We start from the raw sequence: 23,740 nt of genomic DNA on the forward strand, positions 1-23,740 counted from the left end.
TTGGCCGCTTTTGTAGTTTGTTGGTAACAAGCTTGCAGTGTATTATGGAGGTGAGTGATACACTTGTTGATTCCTGTTTCATTCATATCATTCACTGGTCTGTCAGTTTTCCATGTTTCTTGTGAGAGGTTGTGGAAAATTGTCCAGTTTGTCTTGAATGCCTGCTTGTTTTGTGTGTTCTTTCCCACTCTGCCCAGTTTGATTTGAATGTATGTATGGTCACTGGCAGAGGGCATTTATTCTGTATTACAGTATTGTATCTGACTAGCCATTTTATTGTTAGCAAGCATAACGTTGATCCAACTCTCCCTTCTAATACTACTATAGGTGGGACTGGTGTTATAAGAGACTGGTTGTAGAGTGGCCATCAGTTCCTGGAGGAGGTAGCCTTTTGTCTTCTGTGGGACTAAACCATAAGGGTGATTTTGTATTTGTATCTCCACAAATTAACCAGGGATGGTCTTGTATTTTGCCCCCTATGCTCTCCAGATCTTTGATTAGAGGCTGGGTTTTTTCAAGTGGTGAGCAGTAGACTGAGGAGAGGAGGATGCTCATTTGCCTGCATGTGGATGGTGACCATAGTCACGTAGTCTGTGCTAAGGTCTGGTCTATATTGGGAATCTATTTCCTGACTGCAAATGACGATTCCTGTCTTAATGGTATGTCCTCTTGGGGAGAAGGTAATCCATTTACTGAAGTTCATAAAATAGTTATTGATTAGGTAGGGCTCCTGGATCAGCAGCAAATCAGTGTTCCATTCCTGCATCTTGAGAGTGAGAGATGTGGAAGCTTTCACCCGTTGTAAGTTTATCTGCATGAAGTTGAGACAGTGTGTCTTGCTTTGCTGTGTAGTGTAGTTGTTTTCAGTTTTCTTGTGTGATTTGTTACTGGGCAACTTGCATTAAATGCATTATGATTTGTTGTTTGCTTTTTATTGTTGGGTATTTGTTTTATTCACTGTCTGATAGTTTGTTTAGCATGGTGACTGATCCAGTTTGTCACACTCTGTATATTTGTGTTTGCCATCGCAGTTGCTGCAACATTGTTTCTGTGTGCGGTTTTTTGTGACGTGGTTATACCTGCAGCATCTGTAACATCTAGTTACCATTATGTAGTCTTCTGCATTTATTGTTTTTCACAAGATCAAAAGGTGTTCTTTTTCTTATTATTTTTTCATGATTATTAGAGGACACAGATAAAACTATGTACCCTCAGTTTTCAGCTGTCCTTCCTTTGATAAGTACAGTGCTAATCCTACACGCTTCAACAAACTCTTTCCTTGTTTGTCCATCCCAGATGTTGTTTTGCTGGTAAATCATGTTGATCTCCTCCTCCTCTTCTACTGATTTTGGAACATTTAGCAGAATTTGGGGATTTCTCCCCCTCTGAGATCTTGCATTTCACTTTTTTGTTTTAGCTCTGGGATTGATTTAATTGCACTACTTAACATCTCACAGTCTGTTCTATTTATGGTCTTTTTGTGCTCTCTGAGCGGTAAAGGGCCTAAAACCACAAACAAAGAAAAAAGTCTGTTTTATTTGCAACTCATGCAAATGCCATCTTCCTGTATTTCCCTTACTGATTTTAGATTTATCTTAATTTTGTGTGGTTTAATTCTCTGCTTAATTTCTGCCACTACAGACTTTACATCTGTAAATGACTTGTCATCTGATTTTTCCAGTTAAAGGAGGAGGGCATGTGAGCCCACTTGCTCTCATTGTCAACCTTGCTATTTAGTGACTTTGTTATTGATTTCGTCACTGTACTTGGTTTTATATTCTTTTTTACTATCTCAGTGTATAGGAGTTTTTTGGTTGGTTGATTTTCTGTCAATGGTGGTGTGCTTTTCCTATTTCTTCTCAACTTTCAAATGATGCCGTATGCCTCATGTAGATTGCCGAAGAGACGAGTTACACAGTCTCGGATCTCAAACCTCTGCTTTTTTTTAATTCTACCATTGGAGAATTCTGGGCAGAGGTCCAAAACTCTGCCCAACAGATGTCTTGCCTCTGCGAGAATGTCTTCCTTAATACTAGTTTGGATCCCCATCTTTAGGTGTGGCTCTTTAGACACTTCTGTATCCAATTGATCGAGAAACATCACTGGCATGCTTTCTGATAGCTCCATGGTAACAGAAAAATGGAGTAGGTATATAAACTAACACAAAAATGGATGAGCTAAAGTATGTAAGTGACTGTGAAATGGTATAACCTACCTAACAAAGCTAGAAAAGTGTGCTGTAAAGATAGCCCTTTTGCTAGGGAGCTCTTCACTGAAGGGCAGTGAGCCTTGTCAGTGCAGAGGGAAGAGAGCTAGTTACAAAAGAAAATTAGCATCCTTCCAGCAGATCCAACACACCACAATACCTGGAAAACTCAAGTACAAGTTAAATTAAACAGCTGTAAAAGATATGCTATCCCAGTAACTGTGAAGCTGACAGCAAAGTAGCTGTGTTTGCTGAGACTGGTCCTAGTGGTGGAGCAGATCTTACCCTGTTAATAGTTATCAAAATAAAATAATACAAGTTCTTGACTAGTACAAACCACGTGCGAGGATGTTAGCCAATAGACTCACAGAACAATGTATAGCAAGCAAAACCAAGAAAGCCAACTTGTGCGCTCTGGATAAACAAATGTTTCGCTTTACAACCCGATCTGACTTGCTTTACGATGGAAACAAAATATACTAGAAACGTCCAATACACCTTATTGCTGAGAACAACTATTTATTAACTAAAACTAACGTTTTCGGCCCAATTTATGGGCCATCTTCAGGTTACAGTTGTTCGACTCTAATACAAAATCGAACACGTTCAAAATTAAAGCAAATTAGAACATACGTTTAAATTAAACCAATAGAACAAGCATATCACAAAATAATAATTAACAAAATCAAATAACATGAAAAATGAAAATGAAAATAAAAATAAAATACTGTGACTGGCCGTAAATCTTAAGGAACAATTCTTTACGCATTAACTCAGATACCTACTGAGTCACGGCAGACGTATTTTTACGTGTGTTACGTCTTACTATGTATTTCCAGGATGACTGCAACCCCGTCGCATCCTTATAATTTAAACATCTGTCAGCCAAACTCTCTCTGTAGATTTCGCATTTCTCAGTTATGGATGACAGCGTTGGCGAGCGTACTTTTGCAAGAATTTTGGCATCTTCCCATTCAACCACTGAACCATCCACTAAGACGTAACACACGTAAAAATACGTCTGCCGTGACTCAGTAGGTATCTGAGTTAATGCGTAAAGAATTGTTCCTTCAGATTTACGGCCAGTCACAGTATTTTATTTTTATTTTCATTTTCATTTTTCTTGTTATTTGATTTTGTTAATTATTATTTTGTGATATGCTTGTTCTATTGGTTTAATTTAAACGTATGTTCTAATTTGCTTTAATTTTGAACGTGTTCGATTTTGTATTAGAGTCGAACAACTGTAACCTGAAGATGGCCCATAAATTGGGCCGAAAACGTTAGTTTTAGTTAATAAATAGTTGTTCTCAGCAATAAGGTGTATTGGATGTTTCTAGTATATTCATTAAGAAGCTGAGTCTGAGTAAGTGGGAAACAAAATATTCTAAAATAATAGCGTAGCATAACTCTAAGTAGCCTAGAGATGCTAATAAATGTACATATAACTAACTAAAACTTAAACAATGACATTATGCAGGAATAAATGCTACTGAAACAAAAAATAAGTCTATTGCATTACTAGAGGTCAATGACCCCACTAGACGACCCATTTGAGTTTAAACACCAAAAAGTTGGTGTTTAACTCATTTTTCAGTATTTTCATTGGCTGATTTCTAAAATTTTTTGAAGCTGAGCTAATAATTAACATTTGAAAACAGTACTTTGAAACTATATTATTATTTTTGTTTTTTTTGAAAGTTATCAGAATGTTATTTCTATAGTTAACTAGCAGAGATACTTGGCACCATATTTAACCATTGATCAGATACCATTATATTTGTTGTAAAAGTTACTGCTGATGAGCTAGTTGCTTTGGAGTTCTCTAGGTAGATTTCTGTTAATTTCTATTGCAGATAGACACACATACATGCACGCACGCACAAACACACATTGAAAAATATATGTACAGATGTTAGATAGATTTGAGTAAAGATTATAATTGTTTTAATTTAGAGCTAAGACAGAGCTTTTAACATTTATTTCTAATGCTAACAAATGATTTCATAAATTTTTTGCTAAAATAAAACATGTTCATCTATTGTTGCTTTATAGATTGCCAGAAAAATCTCTCAATTATGATTATCTGAAATTTTCATTAATTTTCTTATTTAGTTTGTCATCAGAATTGCAAAGAATGTTTTGGGAGAGAAGAAAATCAATGTTTATTATGCTACAACAACAGGTTACTAAAACATGGAAGTTGTGTTGAAAATTGTGGAGAAAGTTATTTTGTATTTAATCGATCCTGCGAAGGTGATTATTTTATAATAATACAAGAATAATATAAAAATTAAAGAATTATTTTTATTCTCTTATATGTAATTTAATTCTATTTTTTTTTTTTTTTTTTTGTAAGATACATTTATAAAATTTAGAATTGAAAGTAATATAAGGATGACCTCAAAGCCATAAGTTGAATTAATATTTTATCACTTTTCATTCAGATGTCAGAGCAATAGATTATATAAACACTACATATATAATCAACAGAGCCGTAACTAGAGTGTGACCAACGTAGCTCCTGCCATAGGTGTCGATTTAATAAAGGCACCAACGAGAAGGTTTTGGAATAATATGTATTCAAAATTAATAACACAAAATTATATTTATGTAGTATTTATTATCTGTAATTTCTACAAACATATATTTCAGAAATAAACCACCATTTATATTTTTATTTAATAACAAAAATTAAAAAGCCATGCCATTTTTATTTTTGGCCATGTGTGTCCAAAATCCTAGTTATGGCACTGATAATCAATATCCAGCAAGAAAAAAATTACAAGAAACAGACATCGTCAGTCTAACTGACTATGTCCATTAAACATGAACAAAAATATTTCCTTTCTTCTAGTTTTCTCTTGCTGGATATTGATTATATGTGTAGTGTTTATTTACATATATTACATATATATACATATATACATTATTTCAGTAGTTGAATTTAGAAGAATAGATAAATAAATAATTTTATATTAATATATATGTTACTGCTAAAGCTCAAAAGCTGTTAATGTGTACATTACCTAGTTAATCTCCGGATTAACTAGGGTGAGTCGTTAAAGTTTCGAAAATTGTTCCATTTCTCAAATTACCTAGGTAATCTGCACATTACTTACTAGGCACTCGGTGAAGTAAAAATAAGATCTTTGCTGGAACAACAGCAACGTTTCTGTATGCTGAAATTAACATAATGTTATATTATATTATATTAATAAACACACCCGATTTTATATTTGCCGAGTTTTTTTCTTTATTCCGAACGTTTTCGGCCTACTTGTATAGGCCATCTGCAGGCTTTTACATTATTTGTTCCAAATGGATCTCTTTGTTCGAATTTATTTGAATTTGAACTTTTAACAACTTATGTATATACAAGAGTAAATAAAATAGCTAACTAACAATAATCTAAAAACATAATCTTAATCATAATTTTCAATATCTAAAGAATCAAGTTAATACAATCAAACAATCAACGAATTAGTTGATAGAATCAATTATCAATCAATTAAAAAACTGTAATACAAAAAATCAAGTCTAATCCAGCAACTTCAACCTTTAAATTTCCAGTACAAACGACGAAAATTAACAGAAAAAACTAACGTTTTCGAATCTCCATCGATGGAGATTCGAAAACGTTAGTTTTTTCTGTTAATTTTCGTCGTTTGTACCGGAAATTTAAAGGTTGAAGTTGCTGGATTAGACTTTATATGTACCGGTAGTCACGAGTGAAGTTTGTTTACAAAAAATCAAATGGTTTAAAATATTATTACAATTAGGGAAATGAATTTGAAAAACATATGATAAAATTGTGCTTACTTATTAGTGCAATCTAAAGATTGGTGACACTTTGAGTTACATAGCAATTGGTTTCTGCAACAAGCACACTATTTGTGGTACACTTAGATTTGCAACCACATTCTCTGAAACCCTGCCCAGTACCAAGGTATTGTTTTATTGCTGTTTGATGTAAAGATATTTCTATAGCAGGACCATCTTCTATCGTTAACAATCTCTCTACGTACACCGAATTCAGATTTTGCATACAATTGTTTTAAAATACCTGTTTTAGTTTCAAATTTATAAAAGCCATCCTTTGTTTTACTAAGAACCACAGCTAAAATTGAGCGTGCATCAGTTTTTGCTTTGTCTTCTTTGGGAAGTAGTAGGGAAAGGAAATGAGAGAAACAAACTTTTTGAACTTTAATTATACGGAAGCCGTTAATGTGCAGATTACCTAGGTAAAATGCGGAAAATTCTTGATTCTGCACGTTAACGGATCGACCTAGTTAATCTGGAGATTAGCTAGGTAATGTACACATTAACGGCTTTCGAGCTTTAGTGGTAACATATATATAAAATGAGGATGTGTTTGTTTGGTTGCTATGCACACTTAGGCTGTTTGACTATTTGCTATGAAACTTGGAAACTATGTTCATATACTTCTAACTTAGATCATGTTGTCATGTTGTACATCTCTCTCTAAAATATTGATGAATTTCTACATATTAATTAATTTCTGTCTACATTTTGATTTTCTGGCTTTACGTTGTAGTGCCGTCTAAAAATTTTAATAAAGTAAATATAATTCTTACAAAAAAGGATATAATTTTAAAAAAATATATATTATATTCACTTAATTACTGCGACAATGATGTAGTTCAAAATAAATACACCATTACGCCATTACTGCAACATGTAGCACATAGCACTTGCCTGCATGGAGTGACGTAGTTGTTTGTCCCTGTACATCATACTTTTCCTGTTGGCAATAGAGCTTGCCAGTTATGTATTTGTGTTCAGGGGAAAATTTTTGAATTGAAATATGACTTGGTTTCCATCAGAAGTTTGTTATAGTTAATTAGGATCTCCTGCCTCTAAGCTCTCCATATCTGGTCTTGGCATTCATCTATCTAACTCTGTTCTCAAGATTAGGAATAGACGGCAGATGGATGACAGTGAATTTAGATCTACAATTTTTTCAAATTGCAGAGCAATAAGTACCCTCCTATAACTGAGTGGATAAAATTACCAAACACCAATAGTTGGTCATGGGTTTGCGCAACTGTCCATCTGCAGTTTTCTGTAGATGGACAGTCTGTTGGTGTGATATTCACATGGACATCCGTGTGAATATGGTGGTAGTTAAGTATTTATTATGTGGATATCTATGTAATAAACACTTAACTACCACAAAACTAAATACCCCCATCCCCTTTCCTGATTTCATCTTCTCTTAGTAACTCGTAAACCCATTGTTTCGAACTTCCTTCACTGATACTGCTTAAAGATGTTCTATAATGTTCAACAAAATTAATGTACAGTACTGTATATTCAATGATTTTAAGGCACAAAGCTTGAAGTTTTTTCCTCCTGTGCCAATGTTTATCTTTCCTATTTATTATCATGGTGAGATTTCTTCATCCAAAACTTCCTGTAGTTGTAACCTGTGTAATGTGCACTTTATTTACATATTGAGTCTTACAAGTTAGGAATAGTGGAAGCAGATTTAACACTATGTCACAACTTTAAAAACTTTCTGTTACTTAGATGTTTTTGCTGAGCTTTTCTTTTTCAACCTGGTTTCACCAGTTTTTTTGGGGATCACATAGAAGCAATTATTCTCGCATTTTTATTGGTTTTTTTTATTTATTTAAACAAGTCATATGAAGTCTTTTGGACATTAAGGTAACAACTTCAATCATATGTGGAGCTATCAAACCTATCCAACATGGATCATTTTTAAAACATTAATAGTAGATCAATATTAATGAGTATTCATTGACCATTTTTGCTTCTGGGAGGAGGTGAACGATTACTTTTGGTCAGATTGACTTTAACTCCCTTTTGCAATAGTCTTTTCTTTCAATTGGACCAACAGTATGGTTGCATTTGAATATGAAAATTGCATAACATGAGGTTTACAGCCTGCTCAAAATAAGTTTTAAATCGTTTTTTAGGGTGCTGAGTTTAAATATTTGTTCTATTTTTGCAAAATTTGATTTGTTTGTAGAATATTGTTTGATATTTGGCTATGAATGAAACAATAATAATACACAAACACCTAATTACTTGCTGAGCTTGCTGATTCCTTTATTTTCTAACGTTTTCAACCTAATTTTTATAGGCCTATCTTCATTAGGTTGAAAACGTTAGAAAATAAAGGAATCAGCAAGCTCAGCAAGTAATTAGGTGTTTGTGTATTATTATTGGTAAATCTGCTGAGGAAGTAAGGATTGTATGAATGAAACAGTTTGTTACAGCTAAATTAAGTTAAATTTAAGATGTTAAGCTTAACATCTTAAATTTTAGATTATATAATTAAGATTTTTTTTTTTAACCCGGAAAATTCTATGCTGCCAGCCAGCCCATCTGAGTGAGCATGAACCCACAACCGAACTGTTCAGGGTTTAGTCCTCTCAAGTGCAGGGACGAAGACCGCTCGGCCACTGGTGGGCCAATTAAGATATTGTATTTTCAATTGCTGTCTACTTGACCAATGAAATTGTCAATTTTGTACTGTCCGAGTATCGTGAGTAATGTGACAATGGTAGGCTAAAATAACAAATTCTTCATACAGTTTTTGTTTTAACGTTTGTTATATCATAGTATTTGATTTATATAACTGCAAAGATTGGTCACTCGGTGTGATAAACCCTTACATAAGGGTTTTTAAATTAAACATATTTTAAATTACATATTTACATATTAAAACATATTTTAAATTAAAAATTCTTTATTTTTCTACTGTACACAATTTAAAGAAATTTTTAATGGTCCATGAGTTGGATGGTGTACACACACGGGAGTTGTTCTTCGTTGGGGTATCTTTTCCGTAAAATGTCAAATATTGTAGAACATCTTCTAGAAGCGATGAAAATATTCTTTTTCTTAGCTGTCACAGAGTATAGCAAATTAAGGTATGGATTGTATGTAACTGGGATGATACCGGGTGGATACCGGGATACTTTGTTGGGTGCCAGGATTGGGTCTAGTTCTTGGCAACGGTTCCATCTGCAGATTAATTCGTGTGTGATGGCAGGATAATTATGTTCTTTGGCTATATGTTCAGTATGCCTCAGCTCAGCTCGGAGAGCTATCTGAGAAAACAGTGTGTGCAGGCCCTCTTAATTAAGGCATTAAAGGCGTTAAATTTTATAATGGGGAGGGTCACATGACCATAGTTTCCAAAGATGGCAATCTTAACCGTGTAATGGAATAGTTTATTGAGTAAAAGAGAATTAGCTGTAATTTATTTAGGAATAGTGTTGCAATATTAAGTTTATCTTAATATGAAAATTATCACCTTTAATTGTCCAGCACAAATGTTTTAACAAAAATAAAAACGTTTTCGATCGTTTTCAACGGTCATCTTCAGTTACAACTCAAATTAAAAAAGAACGATAAAATAGAATTAAATACGAAAATAATATAAATGCGCATGCGCAACTATAAATATATCGCGCATGATGCCTAATATACAGAATAAATGAATAAAATTATGTAAACAAAAATACGTGGCCGCATCTCTTGTATGTTGTTATTGTTTATCTTTATAAAACGATTTCCATGCGGTTGATAAAGAATCCGCGTCTCTATGATTGATACATCCCGTTTTTTCTTGGGCTTTATATATTTCTAGCTTTTCTAGATGTTTGATTGTATGTCTATTGTTCGTCGGCTTGATGACGGAAGCTTGGTCCCACAATACCTCAATATCTTGTTGCTTGGCGTATGAAGCTAGAACTGTACTGTCCAGATTCTTATTAATCGAGTACTGGTGTTCTTTGATTCTTTGCTCTAAGTGCCGTAAAGTAGCTCCCACATAAACAATATCCGAATTAAATCGTTGGTCCTTTATTGGTATGGAGTAAACCCCCGTTAAAGAGTTCCGATCTTCTCTCTTCTTGTCATTCCTTAACAATTTGTAAACTGTCGGATTACGTCGGTAAACGATACGTATATTATTGGCCTTAGCAATTTCGTTTATCATTTTGTTCAAGAAGGGATAATAATTGATTACCATCTTCTGTTTACCGTTATCCGCGGGAGAGTGATTACTTCGATTCTGGAACGTTGTGATAAGTTTTTCTACTATATTTCTCTGGTAACCTAAGCTTATGGTTCGTTACATAAACTTATAGATGTAGAAAATGATCTATATGCACGAGATCCGGAGATGTTAAAAGACATCAATGAAAGAACAATCGGCTTGGCTCATAGTACTTACCAAACGGGATACGTATAACAAGAAAATACTAGAATACATCGAGAACACTGATTGCCAGCTAGCACCCTGCAACTACTTGGAGTCATCACAACGGAGAGTCAAAAGATTCACAGCAACCCCATTAGCACGCCTGTTGAATATGCAGAAAGCCACAGTCCTTGCTCCAAAGGCACCAAGAATATTTGCATTTGGGAAAACTCATAAACCGGGTTGCCAAATACGACCAGTTATAGAAAAATGTAATTCTCCGACGTTTCGCATCGAAAAGCAATTAGTAAGATTTATTCGTTCTAAAGAACAAAATCACCCTTTTACTATCACCAACTCGCTACAATTGATAGAGAAGCTCAAAAACATTGCTCTAAAGGATGATGAGTACATGACTGTTATGGATTACGAATCGTTATATCCCTCCATAAAATTACCCCCGTGTTTCTGTGCGTTAAGGGATTTCCTTTTTAAAAACATCAAGAATTCATACAAATACCATCAACACATCCTGGAGCTGTCTGATTTAATATGTTATACATCCTTCTTTCAATTTGAAGGGAGAGTTTTCCTGCAAGGTAGAGGGGTGCCAATGGGCAGTTCGATGTCGGCTATACTATGCGACTCGAAAATACTATTCTTCCCGGATTCCAAAATGATATTATTCTATACACTAGATACATAGACGATATATTCATTCTATGGAATAATAAGCACAACACTCAACGATTCCTAAATGATATCAATGATAACCCTTATGGTTTAACTTTACAACTGGACCAGGAGAGCTATAATAATGTTCATTTCCTCGATATTAATATCACCTGCGGGGAAGGGGAAATCAAGACGAACATTTACCGGAAACAGAGTCTAAATACTATCATCATCCCGAATCAATCGGTGGATCCCAGGCATATTAAGTATGCGGCGTTCCGATCTTGGATCAAGCGTGCCTATACTCGTTGCACAAACATATGTGATACCTATAAAGAATTGGATTACATACTCGAAATAGCAACACAACAAGGTTACCAGAGAAATATAGTAGAAAAACATATCACAACGTTCCAGAATCGAAGTAATCACTCTCCCGCGGATAACGGTAAACAGAAGATGGTAATCAATTATTATCCCTTCTTGAACAAAATGATAAACGAAATTGCTAAGGCCAATAATATACGTATCGTTTACCGACGTAATCCGACAGTTTACAAATTGTTAAAGAATGACAAGAAGAGAGAAGATCGGAACTCTTTAACGGGGGTTTACTCCATACCAATAAAGGACCAACGATTTAATTCGGATATTGTTTATGTGGGAGCTACTTTACGGCACTTAGAGCAAAGAATCAAAGAACACCAGTACTCGATTAATAAGAATCTGGACAGTACAGTTCTAGCTTCATACGCCAAGCAACAAGATATTGAGGTATTGTGGGACCAAGCTTCCGTCATCAAGCCGACGAACAATAGACATACAATCAAACATCTAGAAAAGCTAGAAATATATAAAGCCCAAGAAAAAACGGGATGTATCAATCATAGAGACGCGGATTCTTTATCAACCGCATGGAAATCGTTTTATAAAGATAAACAATAACAACATACAAGAGATGCGGCCACGTATTTTTGTTTACATAATTTTATTCATTTATTCTGTATATTAGGCATCATGCGCGATATATTTATAGTTGCGCATGCGCATTTATATTATTTTCGTATTTAATTCTATTTTATCGTTCTTTTTTTAATTTGAGTTGTAACTGAAGATGACCGTTGAAAACGATCGAAAACGTTTTTATTTTTGTTAAAACATTTGTGCTGGACAATTAAAGGTGATAATTTTCATATTAAGTTTAATTTCCAGTAATTTAAAGTTGGTTTATAAGTTTATCTGATATAAGATTACAAATTTATTTTGTAGTACACAACAAAGGTATGCATGTCCACATATAAATGGAATATTTTTGTTTTTTCGAAAGATTGATTTTGAATTTCCCAATCTTTTTCCATTCTTAAACTTGATGTTTCTTAATTAATGAATGTATTGTACCGGTAACGAAAATTGTTAATTTTTCTAAACTAAAATAAATTATAGGAAAAAGTACTGTATTCAAAAGAATCGGAATCAGCAATTCTATCAGAATCGGGAGTTTTTGGCGGAATTGTGAGAAATTTTGGTATCATTCAGTCATTAGTTTTCTGTATTGTATGATGACATTGATGTTGAACCAAATGTCTTTCTGGTGTCTGGGTGGTACACAGTACAAATGTCTATCACATTACATATTGGAACCTGTAACAGACTTTCCAACAAACATTTGGTGCTGCTAGGCTTTTAATACTTTTTGCAGTTAATATTATACATTTTGAAGCTACAAATGACAAACTTATATTAAAGATTCAAGAGATTCATAGGCTTTTTAAGATTTAGATTCAAGGAATTTTTGGGTTTGACCCATCTTTAATAGTATAAAAAAAGAAAATGAAATGCTAATAATTGTTCTGAATTCATTTTTTAGAATGCCATACTTCGTGTTCTTCATGTTTGGGTCCAAACAAAAATCAATGTGTTTCATGTAAAAACAACAAGGTTTTACAAAATGGACAATGCATTGAAGATTGTTTTGAATTTCATTTAGTTAATAATGAATGCCTAGGTAATTATTATAACTTTTTTTATTATTGATATTTTTAAGAATGTAATACAGTAGAGCATCAATTATCCGACCCCCGACCGACCGTCACATCGGTTAACCGACCACGTTCTAGTCGGCAAATTCAAATGTCCGCTAGTGATGTGGCGCTACAATATTTGGCTATGTCTTGGCTACTTTAATATTATTCTTGTTAAAATTTTTGTGTGTTTTAGCTGGAAATACTGGCTCGACCATGAAAGAGAGGCCAGTATTTAAACAAGGTTTAATTTTCTATTTTTTTCTTTATTTCTGTATTTATTTTGTGCAAAAGAAAGAAATAATTTAACGATGATTATTATTTAAAAAAAACTGTTAGGCTTAACATTGATGAAAATTCAACGCGAAGTAGGTTAATAGCGATATACTAATACACTATACTAATGTATTTTTTCATACTTTTCGGTTATCCATTTTTTTCAGTTATCCGACCAACCTCGGTCCCCAATCGAGTCGGATAATCGATGCTCTACTGTATTTAATTAAATAAAGTTAATGGAAATCAAATTAAATAAAGTAAGTAAAAAATACTAATAAAATATTGAATAAAATAAAACTGAAGAAAGAAGTTAGCGTAAAGAAAAAAAACAATAAGAGGAAGGACTAATCATTATTTATAATATTAAATATTATGATTTATAATGTAAAAAATTCACAATACTTATAGTTTAGAATTCTAATGGTTGAAGATTTTTAACTGTAACTGTAACCATAACTACAACTACACAAACTAGAGCAACCGTAATGTAACCACATTTTAAAGTTTGAGACAATTGAGACTGTTATATGGTCACAATGTTTAATAAACATTCAAATATTTAAACTGTGCTTTAACTTATTATTAATAATTTTTTGCATGTCACTACCTTTATCAAGAAATTATTTTATTTTATTAGGAATAGGATTAATAACATTATAGCTCCAACTCTGCAAGCCTGGAATATATCATACAAAATAGCAACAAATTGAACCTTAAAAGAAATTCCAGGATAATCTGTTGCAAATTCTAACGTTTTCAATCTTCACAGATCTTCTTCTGGATTCTTTAAATTGGAATGCAGAAATGGAACGTTTTTAAGAATTATTTAAAAAACATATAAACGAGAACTTTTTAACTAATTCTCTTAAAATATTTTTAAATAATTTAAATTGATTAAATCAAATTTAAATCTCTCCAAAATGATTTTTTAAGTCGACTGTTTCCTTTGGTATAAGGATTGCTGTGCATAAGATACTTGTTCTTCCTCTTTGAAATTAATGAAACGGCCGCTCTTTACAGATTTGAATATTTTGAGATCTTTCGGTGTCCTTATTTGGTCGTCGTGCTTAGATTGTCGTATGATGGAAGCTTGGTCTAGATGGGCTTGAATGTCGTTGTCTGCGGCGTACCTGGCTAGGGCGGTGTTGTATTTTCCTTTACTGATATCATACTTGTGTACAGCCAACCTTACTTTCAGAGATCATACTCAAGATCACACTGGAATCTATTGTCTCGGTGCAATCTTATAAATGCCAGGAACCCTAAGCATGTTGGTGTTGTTCTTTGCATTTCTGAGGATGTTATAAACAGTGGGAACATCTCTATATGCAAATTTATCACCTATGATGGGCAATTTCTTTATATAAGCTTTTCGTGATGTTGTTATAATCTAGAACTATGCGTGTGTTGTGAGCGTTTCTACTTTGCGATACAAAGTTTTTGGGTGTAGAAGGAGGAGTACCCCTGTTGGAATAGGCGTTCACTAATTTACGATAAGGTGTTTGCTGTAACCATGTTCTTTAGCTATGTCTTCCAAATGTTTAGCCTCTTTTAACATGTCCTTGTAATTCGTGCGGTGGGTAAAAGCACATTCGGTTAAGGCACGAAAGGCAGCTATTTTGTAGCTGTATGGGTCATATGAGTTTGCTGGTGTGAACAATGGAAGGTGTGATGGTTTATGATAAACATTGGTATGGATAACTCTGTTTATAATACTGATATTGAGATCTAAAAAGTGTGCCCTTGAATTGCTGGCTTGGTCAAATTTTGTGGAAAGTCCATATGGGTTGTTATTCATTTGTTCTATGAAGCTTTCTATATTTGGTTTTGCTTTCTACAATATAAAAATATTGTCTGTATCTTCTGTATATGATATTAGGAAGGAAAGGAGGTAAGACTGTTTTTTCTAATAACCTGTCTTTTCTAATAACCTGTACAACTTTTGGGCAACTTACTATTTTTGAGCCACTTTAAAAATAACTTGGCTATATTTTGAGGAATTCCACTTTACTTTTTATAAAACCTATCTGGCAACCTGTGAGGTTCTCACCAGACAGATGCTGTTTTCCTGCAGTTTATTTCTATTATTATTAATTAACAATAATAGAACTCTGTGTAATTAGCTGTATTCCATTTGCTTAATAAATTACATTACTTACATGGCATTTGGCATATACAGAAATATGTAAATTTTGGATAATTTGAAATTAGATAATTTGAAGTGGCAAATATTTCATCCCCTGAATTTTGAACTGATGAAGATTTCCTGTACTAGAGTTGTTTGCTTCAATTAGTTGTGTTAGGTTATCATAACTTAAGAAATTGTCATATACTTTTTACTTTTCATTTGTTTGTTCCAGCCATCTTACTAAAAATGAGAGAAAGTACTATTATAGTTCTAATTAGCACTGTTAAGAAAAATTCCTAGATGAAGTTGTAAATGTGAAGATCTTTATTCAGTGCAGAACTTAGTTATTTATGTTCATAAAAGATGTTTGTATGAAGAACATGCTACAGTATATAGTGAATATTGTAGTGAAACAGAAAATTTGATATTGCGGATATTTTACTCAGTGCTGTTACAGTTTCAGAACAAATACTTTAATATATTACGAGATAAATAAGAAAGTCAAGAATGAAGTAAGTGAAATTTGAGTTTAACTAGCAATCACTGGCAACAAAGATGGTGGATTATTTTAGTTTGTAACTGCAATTATATTAAAGATTAAAATCTCATCTACAAGCAATTGTTCCATTCAACTGACAGCCAGTCAGAAATGAAAATTAGAGACAATTTTAGTAAAATTACAGAAAATTTTAATTTAAAAGAGAGATCTTTTTTGTTATGATTATAAATAACTGCCTAGCAATAAAAAGAGCTTTTACTTTCCTGGCTGTTATGTATACATAACAAGGGAAAGTATTGGAATTGTCTTTTAGAATGCAACTGGATTTTATGTGCTGTTCACAGTTTAAATTAAATTCTGGTGTATACTGTTGACAAGTTTACAGAACTATATTCAAATACATTCAATGAAATATCTACAATTTTCAAGTGTTTTAGTTGTCTAGTCAAATATACGAACAGATCACATCATTGTAATTCAAAATTATCATTGTAGTTAATCTAAGACTTAGCTCATTGATGAAATTCAAAATTTTTAATACTGAAGTTAATAGCAGAGAATTTAGACAATATTAAAAGAATAGCAAATGACTAGAATGATATAAACATGCACCTATCCAAAATATGAGGCTCTGGCAATGTCCTGGAACTACACTAAATTAATTAATATTAATTACGAAAAACCTTTAATAATGAAAAACCTTTTCTCAGAAATGAGACAAAGGAAAACTAGATAATATAAGTCCTAAGATCAACTGTCTTTGGCTGGGATCAAATTAAATGTTGGTTTTTACTCATCCCACAATATAGGTCAAGATAGCGTTAACTTAATAATGAGTGATCATCACTTAGAAAGTGAGGGTGAGGAATGGCAACTGGTCGGAATAACTGATCAGGGACAGAAAATAATAAAAACTCTGAATTTCAAAGACAAACAGAGCCCCTCTCTCTGATTTCTCTCAGTGCTAGATCTTACTTAGTTGCATTTTCTACTTCACCCTTGACTCTACCTGGACTGATATCACCTCCTCTTGGACTTGTAATAACATCGCTTCAGGGCTGGAGGATCAGGACAAACAACAGGAGGATCCTTCTTTCAGGACTCTTTTACAAAATGAAAAACAGATATTCACAGTTTTGCTCTTCACCTGCTGACACACTAAGAACATTATTTCTGTAAGCCTTTTTTTGTTTAAATAAATTAGGACAACTTTTTTGTAACTGTTGAGTCTGACTCGCTGTTTATTGCACCCACATACAAATTTGCACCTCTTTTACTCTGACTTGAGAGCACAATTCAGCAACTTCACAAAAATTAACATTTCTCTATTGGAACATACATTACTAGTACTGAAAACTTTTAAAAGCATTTAAGAACTTTTATGTCAAGAAAATAAACCAACATTGCATCCTGTATGCAAAAAAAAAGAACTTTTAATTTGTGCTCCAGCAGAAAATGATTGAGCCTGTTTCATTAAGTTAATGTCTTCAGACAATGATTGAGCTACATTTCTAGATAACTCACTGGCATATGTCTGCTACTTTCTTATCACCAAAATTTTTTCACCAGTTAAACAATTTACAAATAAATGAAGCTATATCTTTTCATCAAAACGTAATACATTCCAGCGATAGCAAAAAAAATACATTGCAGATGTTTTTCCAATATTGTCGCAATAGGCAAACTCGAAGCTGGTTTTGGACAGATAGCTGCCCGTGTACTACAGATATTTGGCCACCCCTATCAGTGCTGATCATGAGTAAATTCATAACCTAATCCAACCCACGAGAGCCTACTGATATATTTTATGACAATTTCACACAGTTGATAGAGGTAAAAAAGCTTATAAAAATATTTGACATATATTTATTTTAATTTTATTCAAATCAACTATTCTCATAGATAACAGGCACCTTTGTTCAAAGTTATATTTTAGCATCAGCATAAATAGAATTTGCAAATTAAGATGAAAATTAATTTAAAAAAATTTATTTCATTTAGTATATAAATACAATATATATGTATGTGTATATAAAAATTAATTTAAATGTGAATATTTAAATTAATAATGTTTGTGAGCATCTTTCTTTATTTAAATTTTTATTTGGTTCCATCAACAATTAAATTAATGGTGTAAGTATTGCTTTAAGATTAACAGTACATGAATAAAGGTTCATTCACAATGAAAATTAAGAATAAACATAAAACCTTGTACCTATGTTGTTTAATTCACCCTTTCACAATAAGTTATGTAACCTTAGTTAAGTTAGTGTAACCTTAAACTTAATCATAAGTTGTTAACATAAATGTTAACCTATATACAAAATATTAACATAAATAAATAACTTGGAGTTTGCAAACTTATAAAGTTTATAACCTTTTAATGCTTTTTACTCAATTTAAAATGAGAAACAATTGTAGTGGTTATGGAGTTTCTACTGATGAATTTTTCTCTGGTTTAATGGATGAATCCCCATTACCTGTTGCTTGCACTTTCAAGTTCTGATACAGAACATCTGACATGTATGCTTTGGTGTTATTTATATCTGTAATCTATCTACATATTTATGTCATCAATCATCATGCAAATGTTAATCTCTTTCATTGCCATCTACTATATTAAAATAATATTAAATTATAACAAAAAATGGACTCACTTGAACCTTTGACTGGTGTGTAATATGTTATGCACCGGTCAAAGGTTCAAGTTAGTCCATTTTTTGTTATATACAAACCGGTGTGCAGTTGCTGATTTATATTAAATCATATTAGTGCACTTTAAATAATAAAATTCAATTGTTTATTAAATTCAATCAGGTGGCCAAATTCTTGCCCTAGGAATTTGGCCACTTGCATGCACGTATGCACTGCACACCTACCGGAACCGGCCCTGGGCAAACTGTTGTGATACCATCCACATCATTCAGTTGGATATAGAGGACAAATTGATAAAATACTCTAAAGAAAAATTTACTGCCAGATAAAAACAAATGGTTGAATTGAAATATGATTATCACCAAAAAAGTATATGAAGTTTTGCAAAATTGCATTGGGTTTGTTTGTCAAGCCTGCAAACTCAGTTTCTTCTGAATGTAACTTCTCATATGGTGACTTTACCTGTTTCAGCAAATATTTTAGTGTAAGTTCTGATACTACAAGAAGTTTTCAATAAATTAATTATAAATAAACTTTTGCATAAAGTTGGAATTTCGAATTGGATTTCATTGGTATTTACAGTCAATTCCAGTTATTAACTTGGACGTGCCATGTATTAGGACAAAACATTCAAGAATGTAATCAAATCCTATAACGCAAGCATAATTTACTTTGCTCACTGGCCCCGAAATATTGCTTAGTAGCCCCTTAACAGTGTTCGATTCAAGATGCCATGGACGGAATTAATGTTAGCTAAGAAAATTGATCTGCTAGACTGAATCAGAAGAGAACCCTATAGCACCAGCTACCAGCAACTGGCAGAGATGATGGGTGTGTCCAGAAACACAATCTCACGCTTGATAAAGCAGGAAGACAAACTTTGAGAAAAATGGATATTCTACGAAGGGAAGCCAAGGAACGAAATGGAAATGTGAGGGCAAGGATCCAGAAGTCAATAATCTCTCAATCAATGGTTTGTCACTGTAGCTGCAAAAGGTGTTCGTGTCAGTGGTCGAATGCTCAAACGTCAAGCAGAAGTCCTCGCTAAGAAGCTGAATTATCATGATTTCAAAGCATCAGATGATTGGTTGTCTTGATGGAAATCAAGGCATGAAATCAAATTTTAGAAATTTCATGGTGAGAAGGAAAGTGCTGACATCACAAGTGCAGATGAATGGAAAAACACCAAATTGCCTGAACTTCTACAGTACAGATGAGACTGGATTTTATTATTGTATTATGCCTGATGGCTTGTTGTGCTACAAACATGTTGCTTTATCTGGTTTCAAGAAAGGAATGGCTTGCATAACTGTGTTGTGCTGCTCGAACTTGTCAAGTAGCAACAAATGGAAGTTGTTGGTCATTAGGAAAAGTGTGAAGTTCCAATGTTTTAAATGTCATCTAATGGATGCCTTGTGTGAGGTTCCAGAACAGGGCAAAACTAAAATTTAATTTTTACGTATTAAAAGCAAATGCTATTATCAAGTTGGACTGAAGATCATGTTACTTATGTAAGGGAGAGGAGAGGGGGAAAAAAACTGTAGTTGTAAAAACAAACGAGTGACATAACGGATCAGGTGGAATGTCAGCCGTAGAACATAGAACTCTGATACGGGCACTCATAAACGATCGATCTAGCTTAAAAGGTCAAAAAAGGAGAAAGATTTGATGGTTAAAGAAACATCACGTACAATCATTAAAATCTAAAAATTTACAGAAAATAGAAACAATGGGCTGAATTACGAGTGCATGACTTATGGATCTATCAACAAAATTCAGTCAGAGTCGATAACAAGCTATCAGAAAGATGCCACAAAATGGACTTTTCTCGTGACCCAATCAAGTCTCAGGTTTTACCTAGAAACAAAAGGGAGACCAATCGGAAAAAGAGGAAAGGAATACATGACCAATCAAAAGATGAGATTCGAGGGAAAAATCTTATAAAAACCTTGAATCTCAAGGTTGAAGGGGAGTTCTCCTCAAGATTCTGCAGCAATTGATCAGTGTTGCATCCTTCCTGGATTGTTCTGACTCATCCTGAAATTGAAAGACCCGAGACTAAGCTGGCCTTCTCACCTATGTCGCCTCTGTCTGGGGGCCTCACCATTGTCATCCTCCATCGCCATCACCATCAACTGTCGAGCAACTCTTCAAAATTGTCAGTCATCGCACCCAGTCTCCCTATCTTCAAAATATACTATTTTGTTAATAGTGTAAGGTATCCTATGTCAAAAAATAAATGTTTTTGTAAGGATGTGTCATCTTTGTTTCCAGCATCACCACCCACATACGATCAGTCCCTAGGCTTTTCCTGATGTGCAATTAATTGATTCCGCCTGGAAGTCGGCTTTCTTACATTTGCCAGTGGTTTACTGTTCAAACAAAAAGGCATGGATGACTTCTGAAGGAGTGGATTAAAATGTGGGATCGAGAGCTAGGACAAAGCTCAAGAAAAGTTGTCTTGCTATTGGACAACTGTGCTGCACATTCTCATTTGGATTCTTCACAAACATCCAGATTGAATTTTTGACCTCCCAGACCACTTCTTTGCTATAGGATGTGGACAATGGATGTGGGGATCATAAAGAACTTGAAGACATTGTACACGTACTGTGGCAGCACATTCTTCAAGCAATTGAAGAAGATCTAATATCATCTTCAACCTCTATCAGAGTAAGCTCAATGGTCAACATTTTACAAGCAGTCCAGTTCTTAAGTGGCAGTTGGCAAAAGATAAGCAGCAAGATGATTCAAAACTGTTTGGTCATTGTGGTTTCAAACACTCTGACTCAGTAATGCAAGCAGTGGCAGCAGATAGCAACGAGAATGACGTTAATGCAGAAATGCAACAAGTTCGTCAATACAACGAGTTTTTAGGAGTTGACAACAATCTTCAATGCCACGAAGAAAATGAAGATCTGGAAGACGGGATTGTGGCAGAAATCTCCGCGAAACATCAAAAGATCTCAGAAGACTAAGAAAATGATGACGACGACATTCCCGAACCTAAGCCCGTAACAAATCGTGATGCTAGAAAATTCATCGACGAACTACGGCACTACTACATGCTGGAAGGCAACGAAGGTAGTCCTATATCCACACTGGATATCCGGGCAGATTTTGTTTCAGTGCAGTCAATCTAAAGAAAACGTCAGGTCACACCGGACAGATTCCGACAATAAATCTGGTAAGAACACTTAATCATTCTGTACGACACAGCGTAAGGACGATGCATGTGAAATTAAAGATTAGCAAGAGAATCATTCCATTTTTTAAATTGTACTGCAATGATTTTTTTTTGTACAGAAATAATTTATCTCTACTAAAATGGTTTTATTTCACTCAGATGTTTGTTTTATTGGTGAAAGCATGTGTTAACATAGCTCTTTAACATAACTTGTTATATTGTATCTCAATTTCATAAAGTTTTTTGTCAAAATATAGTTAAAAAAATATTTTTTTTGAAAATTAGCTAGAAAAGTGGTGCAGCTTATATTCAAGGAAATGTTCTTTTCTGAAAGGAGATTCCAAAAATAGGGCAAATCTTATATTTGGTTAAATACAATAATATTCTGTCATTCCTTAGATTGACAATTTAATTTTGTTTGAAATTAATGCATTAGTTTAAAATTATAAAGACAAGTTTCACATGGCTGTGAGGCTGCATTAGTTTAAAAAAGAAATTAAAAGAAGAAATCTTGTTTCTTCGTTTAATTTCTTTTGTCGTGCTACATTTTAACAATAAATTTTTAACATTTTACTCGAGGATGACGAAAGATCAATTCGTGAAGACTGAATTTTTTATTTTTGTACTAAAAGCTGCAATAAAATAAAAGGCTGGTTTTATTGTCAATAGTAAGTTAAGGTGTTTTGAATTACTAGGGATGCATTTGCCATACAAATTTTGTTTGTTGTTATTTTTTTATTGTTTCAATTTATTTTTGTTGTTTGTCTTGTAGCAATTAAAATATATAATATAATTATAAGTAATTTATAAATTGATCTAATTGATGCTTATGTGAGCATTATATTCATATTAAATAAGAATAATTATAAGCATGATGCACAATATTGAGACCAATAGTGTTGTCATAGAAAAATGTAATAGTATCAATAGCAAATGAACTTCCATGTCCATTAATTTGAGGGTTGACTTATGTAGAGTGATACAGAAGATTGATTGACAGAAACAGATAACTATATACACCTATCCCTCGTTTTACACGGTACTTCTTTTACACGTTTTCGCTTTTACACGGTTTAAAAAATAAATGTAGAAAATAAACTGGCTATGATCAAAAGGAACAATTTTTAACTCTAATCTACATCTATATTCCAATCCACCTTAATTATATGTTATAGTTGATATTTAGGATACTAGGCGACAGTTTTATTTCAATCCGTCAAATAGTAACGATAAATCGATATAGGGTACTCCCCCATACGCACGAAGTTGCATTCATTGCACATAGTTTTAAACCAGAAAATTTTAATTTTTCATACTTATAAGTAACAAACGATTACATTATTTTTAATTACATTTTTTACGTTACATTACACTACATTACACAAGTACATTACATTTTTATAAATCTTTCAGATTTTATTTTTTGTTCCTTTGTACTTTGTATTTAATTAATAAAAGAATACATATTTTTTCTATGCCTTTCAATATTTTTGTTTGATTTATGTACCTTTAAAAAATTGAAAAAAATTTATAATTAATAAACAACGAAATTATGCGTTTTTTTTGCATACTTTTCGATTTACACGGTTTTACATTCAAAGAGATACAAATTCGATTTACACGTTTTTCTCAGGAACCTATCTTTCGTGTAAATCGAGGGATAGGTGTATTTCAAAATAATGTAAAATTATGTTGCAAAAATTTGAAGAAATAGTTGAAATTCCAGAGTCAGAACAAACCTGATGTAATTTTTTACCAGAAGATGCTGTCTATGCAGTAGAAAAATAGATGATTGATGTCCATTTGATGTAAAAGTAGCAATCAAAACATGTCATGAACATGCAATTTTTATTTTTCAAATTAAAATAAGTAAAATTTTAGTAAAAAATA

At 33.1% G+C, this 23,740-nt stretch overlaps 1 protein-coding gene across 5 annotated transcripts in view; it reads left to right on the forward strand.

The window, feature by feature from the left end:
• The window catches only part of LOC136979441 (extracellular matrix organizing protein FRAS1-like), a 522,959-nt gene that overhangs the window by 101,388 nt on the left and 397,831 nt on the right, over window positions 1-23,740 (forward strand). For 3 of the 5 annotated variants that reach the window (XM_067275439.1, XM_067275435.1, XM_067275437.1), the window contains exons 14-15: window positions 4,322-4,462; window positions 12,949-13,086. In XM_067275439.1, coding sequence (XP_067131540.1) covers window positions 4,322-4,462; window positions 12,949-13,086 — 279 coding nt within the window. Of the gene's footprint in view, window positions 1-4,321; window positions 4,463-12,948; window positions 13,087-23,740 lie in introns of those variants that run through there. The other 2 variants (XM_067275436.1, XM_067275440.1) reach the window with 2 other exon arrangements.

This window comes from Centruroides vittatus, unplaced genomic scaffold (genome assembly GCF_030686945.1).
Source record: "Centruroides vittatus isolate TY-2023 unplaced genomic scaffold, ASM3068694v2 contig_620, whole genome shotgun sequence".
NCBI lineage: Eukaryota > Metazoa > Arthropoda > Arachnida > Scorpiones > Buthidae > Centruroides > Centruroides vittatus.